This window comes from Salvelinus fontinalis, chromosome 34 (genome assembly GCF_029448725.1).
Source record: "Salvelinus fontinalis isolate EN_2023a chromosome 34, ASM2944872v1, whole genome shotgun sequence".
In the NCBI taxonomy this organism is placed as follows: domain Eukaryota; kingdom Metazoa; phylum Chordata; class Actinopteri; order Salmoniformes; family Salmonidae; genus Salvelinus; species Salvelinus fontinalis.
Genome location: NC_074698.1, coordinates 25,685,474 through 25,700,891, shown reverse-complemented (window position 1 = coordinate 25,700,891; position 15,418 = coordinate 25,685,474). Strand labels below are relative to the sequence as shown.

At 43.2% G+C, this 15,418-nt stretch overlaps 1 gene segment (V, D, J or C); it reads left to right on the top strand.

Annotated features, from left to right (window-relative positions):
- Nucleotides 1-14,426: 14,426 nt before the first annotated feature.
- LOC129833604 (Ig heavy chain V region-like) lies at nt 14,427-15,142 on the top strand. The segment is given in 2 exon segments: nt 14,427-14,490; nt 14,590-15,142. Coding segments are annotated over 2 exon segments (366 nt in total).
- The last annotated feature ends 276 nt before the right edge of the window (nt 15,143-15,418 follow it).

Below are 15,418 nucleotides of genomic sequence, written 5' to 3'. Positions count from 1 at the left end.
CAGGCTACCTAAATATGGTTCCCAATCAGAGACAACGCAAAACACCTGTCTCTGATTGAGAACCATATCAGGCCAAACACATAGAAATATACAAACCAGACATACAACATAGAATGCCCACACAGATCACACCCTGACCAACCAAAACATAAAACATACAACGCAAACTATGGTCAGGGCGTGACAATGACAAACAAGTTCAGTGTTTCCAAAGACCCTGCTAGCAGCGTGGTGACAATAACAATCCATGTCTCAATTGTCTCAAGGCTTAAAAATCCTTCTTTAACCTCTAAGGTACTAAGCTAACATATGGAATTGTTTTAATCTTCACAGGTAGTATTACATTTAATTTAATTTCATTACAGTACAACGGTTTGATTTGTCTGATCTTAGCACTTCTTTTCTTAGCTAGCTACATAGCCGTCTTTGTATCAAAGATAATTGTGTAGTTCAGATTATTATCAAATTATCGAATCTTCTAACGTTGTCAACACTGCTAGCTAGCTAGCCAGCTAGCCAACTTCTACCGAATCATTACAACGGAACGATTTGATTAGTGTAGTGTTAGCCAGCTACATAGTTGTCTTTGCATCTAAGATAATTGTGTAGTTGTGTAGTTTAGAGTAATCATCTAGCCAGTTATCGAGGTTACCTAGCCAGTTCCACTTTTAAACTAAGTCAGCTAGCCAGCTATTTTCGCCGTCAACACTGCTAGCTAGCCAGTGCTACACTGCTAGCTAGCCAGCTAGCCAACTTCTACCGAAACAGTACAACGGAACGATTTGATTAGTGTAGTGTTAGCCAGCTACATAGTTGTCTTTGCATCTAAGATAATTGTGTATTTGTGTAGTTTAGAGTAATTATCTAGCCAGTTATCGAGGTTACCTAGCCAGCTCCACTTTTAAACAAAGTCAGCTAGCCAGCTATTTTCGCCGTCCTAACGTTGTCAACACTGCTAGCTAGCCAGCCAGCCAACTTCTACCGAAACAGTACAACGGAACGATTTGATTAGTGTAGTGTTAGCTAGCTACATAGTTGTCTTTGCTGTCCTTGTATCTAAGATAATTGTGTAGTTTAGAGTAATTATCTAGCCAGTTATCGAGGTTACCTAGCCAGTTATCGAGGCTACCTAGCCAGCAACACTTTCAAACATAGTCAACAACGCAGCCACTGCTAGCTAGCCTACTTCACCAGTCAGCAGTACTGCATCATTTTAATCATTTTAGTCAATAAGATTTTTGCTACGTAAGCTTAACTTTCTGAACATTCGAGACGTGTAGTCCACTTGTCATTCCAATCTCCTTTGCATTAGCGTAGCCTCTTCTGTAGCCTGTCAACTATGTGTCTGTCTATCCCTGTTCTCTCCTCTCTGCACAGACCATACAAACGCTTCACACCGCGTGGCCGCTGCCACCCTAACCTGGTGGTCCCAGCGCGCACGACACACGTGGAGTTCCAGGTCTCCGGCAGCCTCTGGAACTGCCGATCTGCGGCCAACAAGGCAGAGTTCATCTCAGCCTATGCTTCCCTCCAGTCCCTCGACTTCTTGGCACTGACGGAAACATGGATTACCACAGATAACACTGCTACTCCTACTGCTCTCTCCTCGTCTGCCCACGTGTTCTCGCACACCCCGAGACCTTCTGGTCAGCGGGGTGGTGGCACTGGGATCCTCATCTCTCCCAAGTGGACATTCTCTCTTTCTCCCCTGACCCATCTGTCTATCGCCTCCTTTGAATTCCATGCTGTCACAGTTACCAGCCCTTTCAAGCTTAACATCCTTATCATTTATCGCCCTCCAGGTTCCCTTGGAGAGTTCATCAATGAGCTTGACGCCTTGATAAGTTCCTTCCCTGAGGATGGCTCACCTCTCACAGTTCTGGGTGACTTTAACCTCCCCACGTCTACCTTTGACTCATTCCTCTCTGCCTCCCTCTTTCCACTCCTCTCCTCTTTTGACCTCACCCTCTCACCTTCCCCCCCTACTCACAAGGCAGGCAATACGCTTGACCTCATCTTTACTAGATGCTGTTCTTCCACTAATCTCATTGCAACTCCCCTCCAAGTCTCCGACCACAACCTTGTATCCTTTTCCCTCTCGCTCTCATCCAACACTTCCCACTCTGCCCCTACTCGGATGGTATCGCGCCGTCCAAACCTTCGCTCTCTCTCCCCCGCTTCTCTCTCCTCTTCCATCCTATCATCTCTTCCCTCTGCTCAAACCTTCTCCAACCTATCTCCTGATTCTGCCTCCTCAACCCTCCTCTCCTCCCTTTCTGCATCCTTTGACTCTCTATGTCCCCTATCCTCCAGGCCGGCTCGGTCCTCCCCTCCTGCCCCGTGGCTCGACGACTCATTGCGAGCTCACAGAACAGGGCTCCGGGCAGCCGAGCGGAAATGGAGGAGAACTCGCCTCCCTGCGGACCTGGCATCCTTTCACTCCCTCCTCTCTACATTTTCCTCTTCTGTCTCTGCTGCTAAAGCCACTTTCTACCACTCTAAATTCCAAGCATCTGCCTCTAACCCTAGGAAGCTCTTTGCCACCTTCTCCTCCCTCCTGAATCCTCCTCCCCCTCCCCCCCTCCTCCCTCTCTGCGGATGACTTCGTCAACCATTTTGAAAAGAAGGTTGACGACATCCGATCCTCGTTTGCTAAGTCAAACGACACCGCTGGTTCTGCTCACACTGCCCTACCCTGTGCTTTGACCTCTTTCTCCCCTCTCTCCCCAGATGAAATCTCGCGTCTTGTGACGGCCGGCTGCCCAACAACCTGCCCGCTTGACCCTATCCCCTCCTCTCTTCTCCAGACCATTTCCGGAGACCTTCTCCCTTACCTTACCTCGCTCATCAACTCATCCCTGACCACCGGCTACGTCCCTTCCGTCTTCAAGAGAGCGAGAGTTGCACCCCTTCTGAAAAAGCCTACACTCGATCCCTCCGATGTCAACAACTACAGACCAGTATCCCTTCTTTCTTTTCTCACCAAAACTCTTGAACGTGCCGTCCTTGGCCAGCTCTCCTGCTATCTCTCTCAGAATGACCTTCTTGATCCAAATCAGTCAGGTTTCAAGACTAGTCATTCAACTGAGACTGCTCTTCTCTGTGTCACGGAGGCGCTCCGCACTGCTAAAGCCAACTCTCTCTCCTCTGCTCTCATCCTTCTAGACCTATCGGCTGCCTTTGATACTGTGAACCATCAGATCCTCCTCTCCACCCTCTCCGAGTTGGGCATCTCCGGCGCGGCCCACGCTTGGATTGCGTCCTACCTGACAGGTCGCTCCTACCAGGTGGCGTGGCGAGAATCTGTCTCCTCACCACGTGCTCTCACCACTGGTGTCCCCCAGGGCTCTGTTCTAGGCCCTCTCCTATTCTCGCTATACACCAAGTCACTTGGCTCTGTCATAACCTCACATGGTCTCTCCTATCATTGCTATGCAGACGACACACAATTAATCTTCTCCTTTCCCCCTTCTGATAACCAGGTGGCGAATCGCATCTCTGCATGTCTGGCAGACATATCAGTGTGGATGACGGATCACCACCTCAAGCTGAACCTCGGCAAGACGGAGCTGCTCTTCCTCCCGGGGAAGGACTGCCCATTCCATGATCTCGCCATCACGGTTGACAACTCCATTGTGTCCTCCTCCCAGAGCGCTAAGAACCTTGGCGTGATCCTGGACAACACCCTGTCGTTCTCAACCAACATCAAGGCGGTGACCCGTTCCTGTAGGTTCATGCTCTACAACATTCGCAGAGTACGACCCTGCCTCACACAGGAAGCGGCGCAGGTCCTAATCCAGGCACTTGTCATCTCCCGTCTGGATTACTGCAACTCGCTGTTGGCTGGGCTCCCTGCCTGTGCCATTAAACCCCTACAACTCATCCAGAACGCCGCAGCCCGTCTGGTGTTCAACCTTCCCAAGTTCTCTCACGTCACCCCGCTCCTCCGCTCTCTCCACTGGCTTCCAGTTGAAGCTCGCATCCGCTACAAGACCATGGTGCTTGCTTACGGAGCTGTGAGGGGAACGGCACCTCCGTACCTTCAGGCTCTGATCAGGCCCTACACCCAAACAAGGGCACTGCGTTCATCCACCTCTGGCCTGCTCGCCTCCCTACCTCTGAGGAAGTACAGTTCCCGCTCAGCCCAGTCAAAACTGTTCGCTGCTCTGGCACCCCAATGGTGGAACAAACTCCCTCACGACGCCAGGACAGCGGAGTCAATCACCACCTTCCGGAGACACCTGAAACCCCATCTCTTTAAGGAACACCTAAAGTAAAGTTATCCTTCTAACCCCCCCCCCCCCCTTAAAAGATTTAGATGCACTATTGTAAAGTGGCTGTTCCACTGGATATCATAAGGTGAATGCACCAATTTGTAAGTCGCTCTGGATAAGAGCGTCTGCTAAATGACTTAAATGTAAATGTAAATTAATCTGATTTTGAATTTTAGGATCCCTTTAGGTATAAAAATATATACTGTATATATATTTCAATAATGTTTTTGATAAAATATTGAATTTGGCCTTTCCCACTATAGCCCATAGAAACGCATGGAATAACACATTCATGAATGTAAAAAAATAAAATTAAAAAAAATGATCAAAAGGAATAAGGTTTTGTAGTTTGTGTCCGATATCTAGGAGATATCAGAGAAAGCCTATATCTAAGAAATCCCAGGAAATATTGTGTTTTTAGGACACATATTTAACCCCTCCATGCTTCCATTCATTTGTATGGGTTACCTTCAGACGAGTCCTTTGTGTTCGTGAGAGTCTCCTCTTTCCACAGTGGGGAAATATTAGTTTGTAGCCCAAACGGTTCGAACACTACATATAGAAGTTGGCACATTTTAGCGGTACTGACTTCAGATGAGTCTCTTGACACTTGTGGAGATGTTTTTATTGTGTTACTTAGATTGACGCGCAGGTGAGTCAATAGACTCTTAAGGATTTAACCTGTAAAATCAATAAGGGACATCAATAAGTGATCCTAGCTTTCACCTGGATTCACCTGGACAGTCTATGTCATAGAAAATGTATGTGTTCATAATGTTTTATACATCCAGTGAATCATTTCATGCTTGTGAGAAGAACACGAGATGTTCTTTTGAACTTGCAGACGTGTTGCTGTGCGTTTTGTTGCCAACCTTACTTTGCTAGCTGACAACTTTACGACAACTAGTCATCGGCGACTCCATTACCCGCAGTATTAGACTTAAAACGAATCACCCAGCGATCATACACTGTTTACCAGGGGGCAGGGCTACCGACGTTAAGGCTAATCTGAAGATGGTGCTGGCTAAAGCTAAAACTGGCGAGTGTAGAGAGTATAGAGATATTGTTATCCACGTCGGCACCAACGATGTTAGGATGAAACAGTCCGAGGTCACCAAGCGCAACATAGCTTCAGCGTGTAGATCAGCTAGAAAGATGTGTCGGCATCGAGTAATTGTCTCTGGCCCCCTCCTAGTTAGGGGGAGTGATGAGCTTTACAGCAGAGTCTCACAACTCAATCGCTGGTTGAAAATTGTTTTCTGCACCTCCCAAAAGATAGAATTTGTAGATAATTGGCCCTCTTTCTGGGACTCACCCACAAACAGGACCAAGCCTGACCTGCTGAGGAGTGACGGACTCCATCCTAGCTGGAGGGGTGCTCTCCTCTTATCTACCAACATAGACAGGGCTCTAACTCCTCTAGCTCCACAATGAAATAGGGTGCAGGCCAGGCAGCAGGCTGTTAGCCAACCTGCCAGCTTAGTGGAGTCTGCCACTAGCATAGTCAGTGTAGTCAGCTCAGCTTTCCCCATTGAGACGGTGTCTGTGCCTCGACCTAGGTTGGGCAAAACTAAACATGGCGGTGTTCGCCTTAGCAATCTCACTAGGATAAAGACCTCCTCCATTCCGCCATTATTGAAAGAGATCGTGATACCTCACATCTCAACATAGGGCTACTTAATGTTAGATCCCTCACTTCAAAGGCAGTTATAGTCAATGAACTAATCACTGATCATAATCTTGATGTGATTGGCCTGACTGAAACATGGCCTAAACCTGATGAATTTACTGTGTTAAATGAGGCCTCACCCCCTGGTTACACTAGTGACCATATCCCCCGTGCATCCCGCAAAGGCGGAGGTGTTGCTAACATTTACGATAGCAAATTTCAATTTACAAAAAAAAAAGAAGACGTTTTCGTCTTTTGAGCTTCTAGTCATTAAATCGGTGCAGCCTACTCAATCACTTTTTATAGCTACTGTTTACAGGCCTCCTGGGCCATATACAGCGTTCCTCACTGAGTTCCCTGAATTCCTATCGGACCTTGTAGTCATAGCAGATAATATTCTAATTTTTGGTGATTTTATGGAAAAGTCCACAGACCCACTCCAAAAGGCTTTTGGACGTTTGGGAATTTTCTTCTGCCTTTCAGGACCGGAACGAGGCTGTAGTTTTCTGAACATAACGCGCAATCCAAATGGCAGTTTTTTGTTATAAAAGTAATATTTATCGAACAAAAATAACATTTATTGTGTAACTGGGAGTCTCGTGAGTGCAAACATCCGAAGATTATCAAAGGTAAGCGATTAATTTTATTGCTTATCTGACTTTCGTGACCATGCTAATTTGGGGCTAGCTGTTGTAGCATTGATTGATACACTCACAAAAGCTTGGATTGCTTTCGCTGCAAAGCATGTTTTCAAAATCTGACACAATAGGTGGATTAACAAAAGGCTAAACTGTGTTTTGGTATATTTCACTTGTGATTGCATGATTATAAATGTTTTTAGTAATATTTTGCGCCCTGCAATTCAGTGGTTGTTTAGGAAAATGATCCCGCTAAAGGTATCCGTAGCGCAGAGAAGTTAACACAGTGTCCAAAGAAGGGCCAGAAGTATACAGAATGGTGTCGTCTGCGTAGAGGTGGATCAGAGATTCACCAGCAGCAAGAGCGACATCATTGATGTATACAGAGAAAATAGTTGGCCCGAGAATTGAAACCTGTGGCACCCCCATATTGACTGCCAGAGGTTCGGACAACAAGCTCTCCGATTTGACACACTGAACTCTGTCTGAGAAGTAGTTGGTGAACCAGTCATTTTAGAAACCAAGGCTGTTGAGTCTGCCGATACAAATGTGGTGATTGACAGAGTCGAAAGCCTTGGCCAGGTCGATGAAGACAGCTGCACAGTATTGTCTCTTATCGATGGCGGTCCTGATTTAGTTTAGGACCTTGAGCGTGGCTGAGGTGCACCAATGACCAGCTCAGAAACCAGATTGCATAGCGGAGAAGGTACGGTGGAATTTGAATTGGTCGGTGATCTGTTAGTTAACTTGGCTTTCGAAGACCTTAGAAAGGCAGGGCAGGATAGATATAGGTCTGTAACAGTTTGGGTCTAGAGTGTCTCCCCCTTTGAAGAGGGGGATGCCCGCTGCAGCTTTTCAATCTTTGGGGATCCCAGACGATGCGAGAGGTTGAACAGGCTAGTAATAGGGGTTGCAATAATTGCGGCGGATCATTTTAGAAAGAGAGGGTCCAGATTGTCTAGCCCGGCTGATTTGTAGGGGTCCAGATTTTGCAGCTCTTTCAGAACATTAGCTATCTGGATTTGGGTGAAGGAGAAATGGGGGAGGCTTGGGCAAGTTGCTGTGGGGTGTGCAGGGCTGTTGACCAGGTTAGGGGTAGCCAGGTGGAAAGCATGGCCAGCCATAGAAAAATGCTTATTGAAATCTTAAATTATCGTGGATTTATCAGTGGTGACAGTGTTTCCTAGCCTCAGTGCAGTGGGCAGCTGGGAGGAGGTGCTCTTATTCTCCATGGACTTTACAGTGTCCGAGAACTTGTTGGAGTTTGTGCTACAGGATGCACATTTCTGTTTGAAAAAGCTAGCCTTTGCTTTCCTAACTGCCTGTGTATATTGGTTCCTAACTTCCCTGAAAAGTTGCATATCACGGGGGCTATTTGATGCTAATGCAGTATGTCACAGGATGTTTTTGTGCTGGTCAAGGGCAGTCAGGTCTGGAGTGAACCAATGGCTATATCTGTTCCTGGCTTAAATTTTTTTGAATGGGGCATGCTTATTTAACTTTTTATGGCTGCAGGGGCAGTATTGAGTAGCTCTGATAAAAGGTGCCCATTTCAAACGGCCTCGTACTCAATTCTTGCTCGTACAATATGCATATTATTATTACTATTGGATAGAAAACACTCTCTAATTTCTAAAACCGTTTGAATTATATCTGTGAGTCAAACAGAACTCATTTGGCACAAACTTCCTGACCAGGAAGTGGAAAGTCTGAAATCGAGGCTCTGTTCTACTTCCTGCCTATAAATGGGCATGATACGTATTAGTATACATGCACTTCATAGACCTTCCCCTGGATATCAAGAGGCGGTGAGAGAAGAAATTGAGTGTTTATCTTGGTCTGAAGTGGAATACAAGCTCTTTGTATGACGTGTCCCCCCATTTCCTGTCTTCTGGAGAGTGCGAGGATGTACCTGGATTTGCCTTCTGTTTAGCTGCCGTTATAGGCGACTACTATCTCCGGCTTTGATTTTATTTGATACATGTGACCATATCATCGTAAAGTATGTTTTTTCAATATAGTTTAATCAGATTATTGAAATTTTTTCGGGAGTTTTGCCGTGTTCCGTTCTCTGACTTTGTTGACGATGGAGAGCTTCGTGCCACTTGGCTAGTGTGCTTGCTAATTCAAGAGGGAAAGTGGCCGTTCTAAATCGAAACAACGATTGTTCCCGACAAAGGACCCCTTGTCCAATATTCTGATGAAAGATCAGCAAAAGTAAGAAACATTTTATGATGCTATTTCATATATCTGTCGTACATGTGAAGTAGTCGTCGGCGCTTTTAAAGAATAACCAGGCATCCTCTACTGACGGAATGAAGTCAATATCCTTCCAGGATACCCGGGCCAGGTTGATTAGAAAGGCCTTTCGCTGAAGTGTTTTAGGGAGCGTTTGACAATGATGAGGGGTGGTCGTTTGACCGCAGACCCATTACGGACGCAGGCAATGAGGCAGTGATCGCTGAGATCCTGGTTGAAGACAACAGAGGTGTATTCGGAGGGCAAATTGGTCAGGATGATATCTATGAAGGTGCCCATGTTTACAGATTTGGGGTTGTACCTGGTAGGTTCATTGATCATTTGTGTGAGATTGAGGGCATCTAGCTTAGATTGTAGGATGGCCGGGGTGTGAAGCATGTCCCAGTTTAGGTCACCTAACTGTACGAGCTCTGAAGATAAATGGGGGTCAATCAATTCACATATGGTGTCCAGGGCACAGCTGGGGGCAGAAGGTGGTCTATAGCAAGCGGCAACGGTGAGAGACTTGTTTCTGGAAAGGTGGATTTTTCAAAGTAGAAGCTCGTATTGTTTGGGCACAGACCTGGATAGCATGACAGAACTCTGCAGGCTATCTCTGCAGTAGATTGCAAGGAAGAGATATGTCATTCCATGAAGGTAAATACATGCTTCTTTTTAAAACCCTTTATTGTATTCATCAAAATGTTACTACCCACATTTAAACATATTACAATTACTATTTTCAAATATATTTTCTTCATAGAAAAAAGTAATTGAGTATTTTCCTCTGTGTGTAAACCGATAGCTTGCAACCTAACACCATGCCGCGCACACACACACACACACGCACACGCACACACACACACACACACACACACACACACACACACACACACACACACACACACACACACACACACACACACACACACACACACACACACACACACACACACACACACACACACACACAAACAACCTTGGGGAGAGACAGAGACAGAGAGAGCCTGATAACTTCTCTGGGATATGTGGAACGGTAGCGTCCCACTTGGCCAAAAGCCAGAAAAAATGTAGTATGCCAAATTCAAATATATTACTATAAAAATCAATCTTTCATGAAATCACACATGAAAGACGCCAAATTAAAACTACACATGTTGTGAATCCAGCCAACATGTCTGATTTCAAAAAGGATTTACAGCGAAAGCACACCAAACGATTATGTTAGCTCAGTACATAGCCACAGAAAAACACAGCCATTTTCCCAGCAAAAGATAGTAGTCACAAATAGCAGAAATAGAGATAAAATGAATCACTAACCTTTGATGATCTTCATCAGATGACACTCATAGGACATCATGTTACACAATACATTTATGTTTTGTTTGATAATGTGCATATTTATATCCACAAATCTTGGTTTATATTGGCGCCATGTTCAGAAATGCCTCCAAAATATCCGTAGAAATTGCAGAGAGCCACGTCAAATAACATAAATACTCATCATAAACTTTGATGAAAGATACATGTTTTACATAGAATTAAAGATACACTTGTTCTTAACTTCTTGAGGGCAGGGGGCAGCATGCCAAAATTCAACTGCTTGCTACTCATCCCCAGAATATAAGATATGCATATTATTAGTAGATTTGGATAGAAAACACTCTGACGTTTCTAAAACTGTTTGAACCATGTCTGTGAGAATAACAGAACTTATGTAGCAGGCAAAACCCTGAGGACAAAACATTCAGAATTTTTATTTTTTTGATGTCACTGTCTTTTCAATGATGTTTCTTAGAGACACCAGATTTCTAATGGACTTGCTTGCAGTTCCTACTGCTTCCACTGGATGTCACCAGTCCTTGGAAATCGGTTGAGGTTATTCCTTTGTGTAGTGAAGAAGTAGGGCTATCGTAAATGAGGGTCACATGAAGTAAATTATAAATTATGTCCAATTAGCTAATTTTGCTAGAATGTGTAGTACACGTGTCCAAACTCTCGCGCAGATGCAGGCAAAGGTCGGACGAAAACTTCAAAAAGTTATATTCCAGGTCGAATAAACTGGTCACACTGAGTAGAGAATCAATCTTCAGGATGTTGTTATCATTTATATCCATTAAGGTTCCAACCGGAGAATTCTTTTCAGTCTCTATAAGTAATGGAACGCAAGACGATATAATGAGGAAAGCGCGTGACCAAGAACTGGCAATCTGCCAGACCACTGATTCATTCCCCTCCCATTCGGTCCCACAACACAGCATAAGCTTCATTCCACGTTCTACTGACTGTTGACATCTAGTGGAAGGTGTATGAAGTGCAAACAGATCCATATATTACAGGGAATTGAACTCAATCATTCAAACAGTTTTAGAAACTTCAGATTGTTTTCTATCCAATAGTAATAAAAATATGCATATATTAGCATGTGGGACAGAGTAGGAGGCAGTTCACTATGGGCACGAAATTCATCCAAAAGTGAAAATGCTGCCCCCTATACCAAAGAAGTTCATACCTTGTATTATAACCGATACCATAAACGTCTTCGAATCTATTACTTGAGAATACGGACAGGACTTTATGTACTATTCCAGTACTTTCTCAAATATCACTATTATTGATAACCCACATCATCTCTCATCGCGCCCTCTCCCCATAGGGCATAAACCAGCCTCTCTACATATTGATACTGCTGCTACACGAGAAATCAAACAGTGTTCGAATATCCTATATTTTCCTTTTGTTTTTTTAACTAACTATCTTCTAGAACTCTCATCTTAAACAAAAAAACTCACTGCAACTGGGACTTTTGTCCTTTTTACAGATCTCGCAGGGGAACCTATCCTATATGGAACCTACCCTTCACTTATATTAGCCTGGCTCTCGAAGAGAAACCTCCTTGGGACCTATCCTTAACTACTTTGGACTAGGGGGCAGTATTTTGAAGTTTTGATGACAAACGTGCCCAAAGTAAAATGCCTGTTACTCAGGCGCAGAGGGAGGATATGCATATAATTGGTAGCATTGGCTAGACAACACCCTGAAGTTTCTAAAACTGTTAAAATATTGTCTGTGGGTCTAACAGAACTGATTTGGCAGGCAAAATCCCGAGGACAATCCATCCTGGAAAAAACATTTTTTGAGGTCATTGGACTTTCAATGCTTTTCTGTGGGAAAGTCTAATAATTAGGACCCAGATTGCAGTTCCTATGATTTCCACGAGATATCAACAGTCTTTAGAAATGGTTTCATGCTTGCTTTTTGAAAAATGAAGAAGTAGTCGTATTCTTTCGAAGTATCCCTCAGAATGAGTGTGCGCTCCTCGTTCTTTTTCTCCAGTATTGAACACAGTATATTCCGTCTAAAAATTGTATCGATTATTTACATATTAGGGTACCTGAGGTTGGATTAGAAACGTTGTTTGATTTGTTTGGAATAAGTTTACAGGTAGCTTTTTAGATTTCTTTGTAGGCATGTTGGGCGAGTTAGAACAGTTGGATTTCTGAATCAAACACGCCAAATAAACTGACATATTTGGGATATAAAGGACTTTATCGAACAAAACGACCATTCATTGTGTAACTAGGACCCTTTGGATTGCAAAAAGATGAACATCTTCAAAGGTAAGTGATTTATTTTATCGCTATTTTTGAGTTTTGTGACACCTGTGCAGGTTATGAATACATGTTAATGCAGGAAGTGGGTGAGGCGCTGTCTTCAGACGATCAAATGCTATGCTTTCGCCGTAAAGCCTATTGTAAATTGGACAAAGCGGTTCGATTACCAAGATTCTAAGCTAAAGAATGGTGTATAACACTTGTATTTTTATGAATGTTTAATATAACACATTTTGTATTTTGAATTTCGCGCTCTGCAATTTCACCGGATGTTGTCGAGGTGGGACGCTAGAGTCCCAATGATCCGAAAGAAGTTAAACATTTGCCCTGTACTGAAAAGCTTTCCACAATTTTATTCAATAAAGGTGTCAGGTCAAACAGATACAGCATTTTTTCCATATTTTGGTCAAACTGTATGAGAAGTAAGTATTCATGCATCCATTCCATAGTCTAAGTGTTTATGTTTGATAATCCATTCTGTTCCACAACGGCCCTGCTCTCCTGTTCTCAGTGGTGTCTGTTTCTCTCACACACCCCACCCATCTCTCTTCTCCTCTGTGACACTCACAGCTGTGTGGCACCACGCTTGGTGAACTCCAGTCTGTCACCTGGGTGTTTCAGGGTCCCAGTTTAGCATCTCTGATGATTCAGATAGACAGTTAAAGCAGTTAAGTAGCCCAGGGACTGCAGGGACTGTTCCTATACACTTTCATGATCTAATTCTCACGACCTTGTTTCAGCTGAGGATAAAAAGCTGTTTTGCATCAACCACATGAACACAATTTGAATTTGATTAAATGGTGAGATGGATCAAATAATTTAATTTTAATTATTGGTTTGTCAACAGTTGTATTAATTATATTATTGAATATTGTCAGTCATTCACTGCTACTCATCACACACAATGTTATTGACAGACCATATTAATGGTCTGTGTTGGTAATATATATAACACATTTTTCAATAATTGCATTCAACAATGAGTCCTTAACTAAAATAACAAATTGCTCTATCAGGTTTCTCATAATTTAGTATGTCTTGATTATAATTGTTTATAGGGAAGAGAGTTTAAGAATGTGTTTTTATCAGGTGTGTCTATGAAAATTAGTGTTGGGTGCAGTAGTTCAAATCTACCCAAGCATAACTTCTACTTCTAACACTCACCTGCACTGGATACGACAAGCTGAAGGTAAAGGTTTGGAGCATGTTGATTATACATGTATTAGTAGTACTTCTACTGTAGACTCACTAAAGAGCAAGATCACTTCTAGACATGACAGCTTCAGCAGTACAGTGTTTCTACAAGGGAACAACTTCCAGACTGAAGAAACAGCAGTTTATTACTGTGTCTGTGAGACACAGTGATACAGACCATGACAAGAGCTGTACAAAAACTCATCCTCCAGGGAGTCATTGTAACTTATGATATGGACGTATTCAATTAAATAGAACAGAGATGCTTCTCCTCATCAAATTGGTAAACAAATACAAGCCCATTGTTTGCCAATTATACTCCTGATATGAATTGATGGTATTCTAATTGATGTCTAAACTATCAATGAACTCATTCATGAAGATCAAAGCACTGTACAAAGAAATATGATATGAAAAAGATATATGCAACAATAATATATATTATTTATATCATAATACTTTGTATCTTTTTGATAGTACACAGCTTAGATCTTCTTGTTCGGTATTGGCCACCTTTATCATATGAATGATTAAAACTTTAATGAGTGGAGACAATTAGCACTAATGGGTTGTGAAACAAAAAATATTGACAGAGTGTAAGGCTCATTGTATCACAGTCCTGCCTAACATTATCCCCCACTGATATTTCATGAACTATATATATCCTCACCTTATGCAAATTTCACCTAGCCCTTCTTCCTTTCTATCCCTCTTCCTCCCCCTATATAAAAAGCTCTCTGTATCTGAGAGTCCTAGTACGCCCCTCTGAGTCCTGGAGAGTAGAGAAGAGCAGCTCACCAGTTCAGCTTCAACACAAACCATGTTCCCTGCATCTCTGCTGTTGCTGCTGGCAGCTGCCTCCTGTGAGTTCCTGACTGTAGTCTGATCAGTATAACTTGTGTTGCTGTGATACTGATGTGACTCCTTGATTGATCTGACCTGTCATTCCTCTCCCTCCTCAGGTGTCCACTGTCAGATCGTACTCACACAGGCTGAACAGTCAGTCCAGGGGACCCCCATGGGATCCCTCAAACTCACATGTGCCTGTAGTGGATTAACTCTAAGCAGCAGTCATATGAACTGGATCCGCCAGGCACCTGGAAAAGGACTTGAATGGATCATTTACTATTATTCTGACAGTAGTAAGAGCAATGCCCAGGTAGTACAGGGCAGATTCACAGCATCGAAGGACAGCACTAATTTCTATCTGCACATGAGCCAGTTGAAGCCAGAGGACTCTGCATTGTATTACTGTGCTAGAGATTTACTATGGTTAAACGAATGAGAATAGCTGTACAAAAACCATCTGGTAGAGAAAGGAAGGACGTGCACAAACACACAGACACATGTATGGTATGACCAGTAGACCATGACAAGGGGAGACATGAGTAACAATTATAATGATGTATCAGATAATAACACAATGATACACCTGTTAAATACATGGTGCTAGTGTTGTTGATGCACCAACAGGGGGCACTCTCTCTCCATATGAATAAAATGAAGACCAGTACTGATGAATGCTCTGCTTAAGTGTCTTAAATATGTTTTATCCACCACAAGTAGTAATACTTTAATGTAATGTTTCATATCCCCCCTTTACATTAAAAAATATAGCTATTTATTTATTTATTTTTATTTCACCTTTATTTAACCAGGTAGGCTAGTTGAGAACAAGTTCTCATTTGCAACTGCGACCTGGCCAAGAATAAAGAATAGCAGTTCGACACATAGACCACAGAGTTACACATGGAATGAACAAAACATACAGTCAATAATACAGTGGAAAAA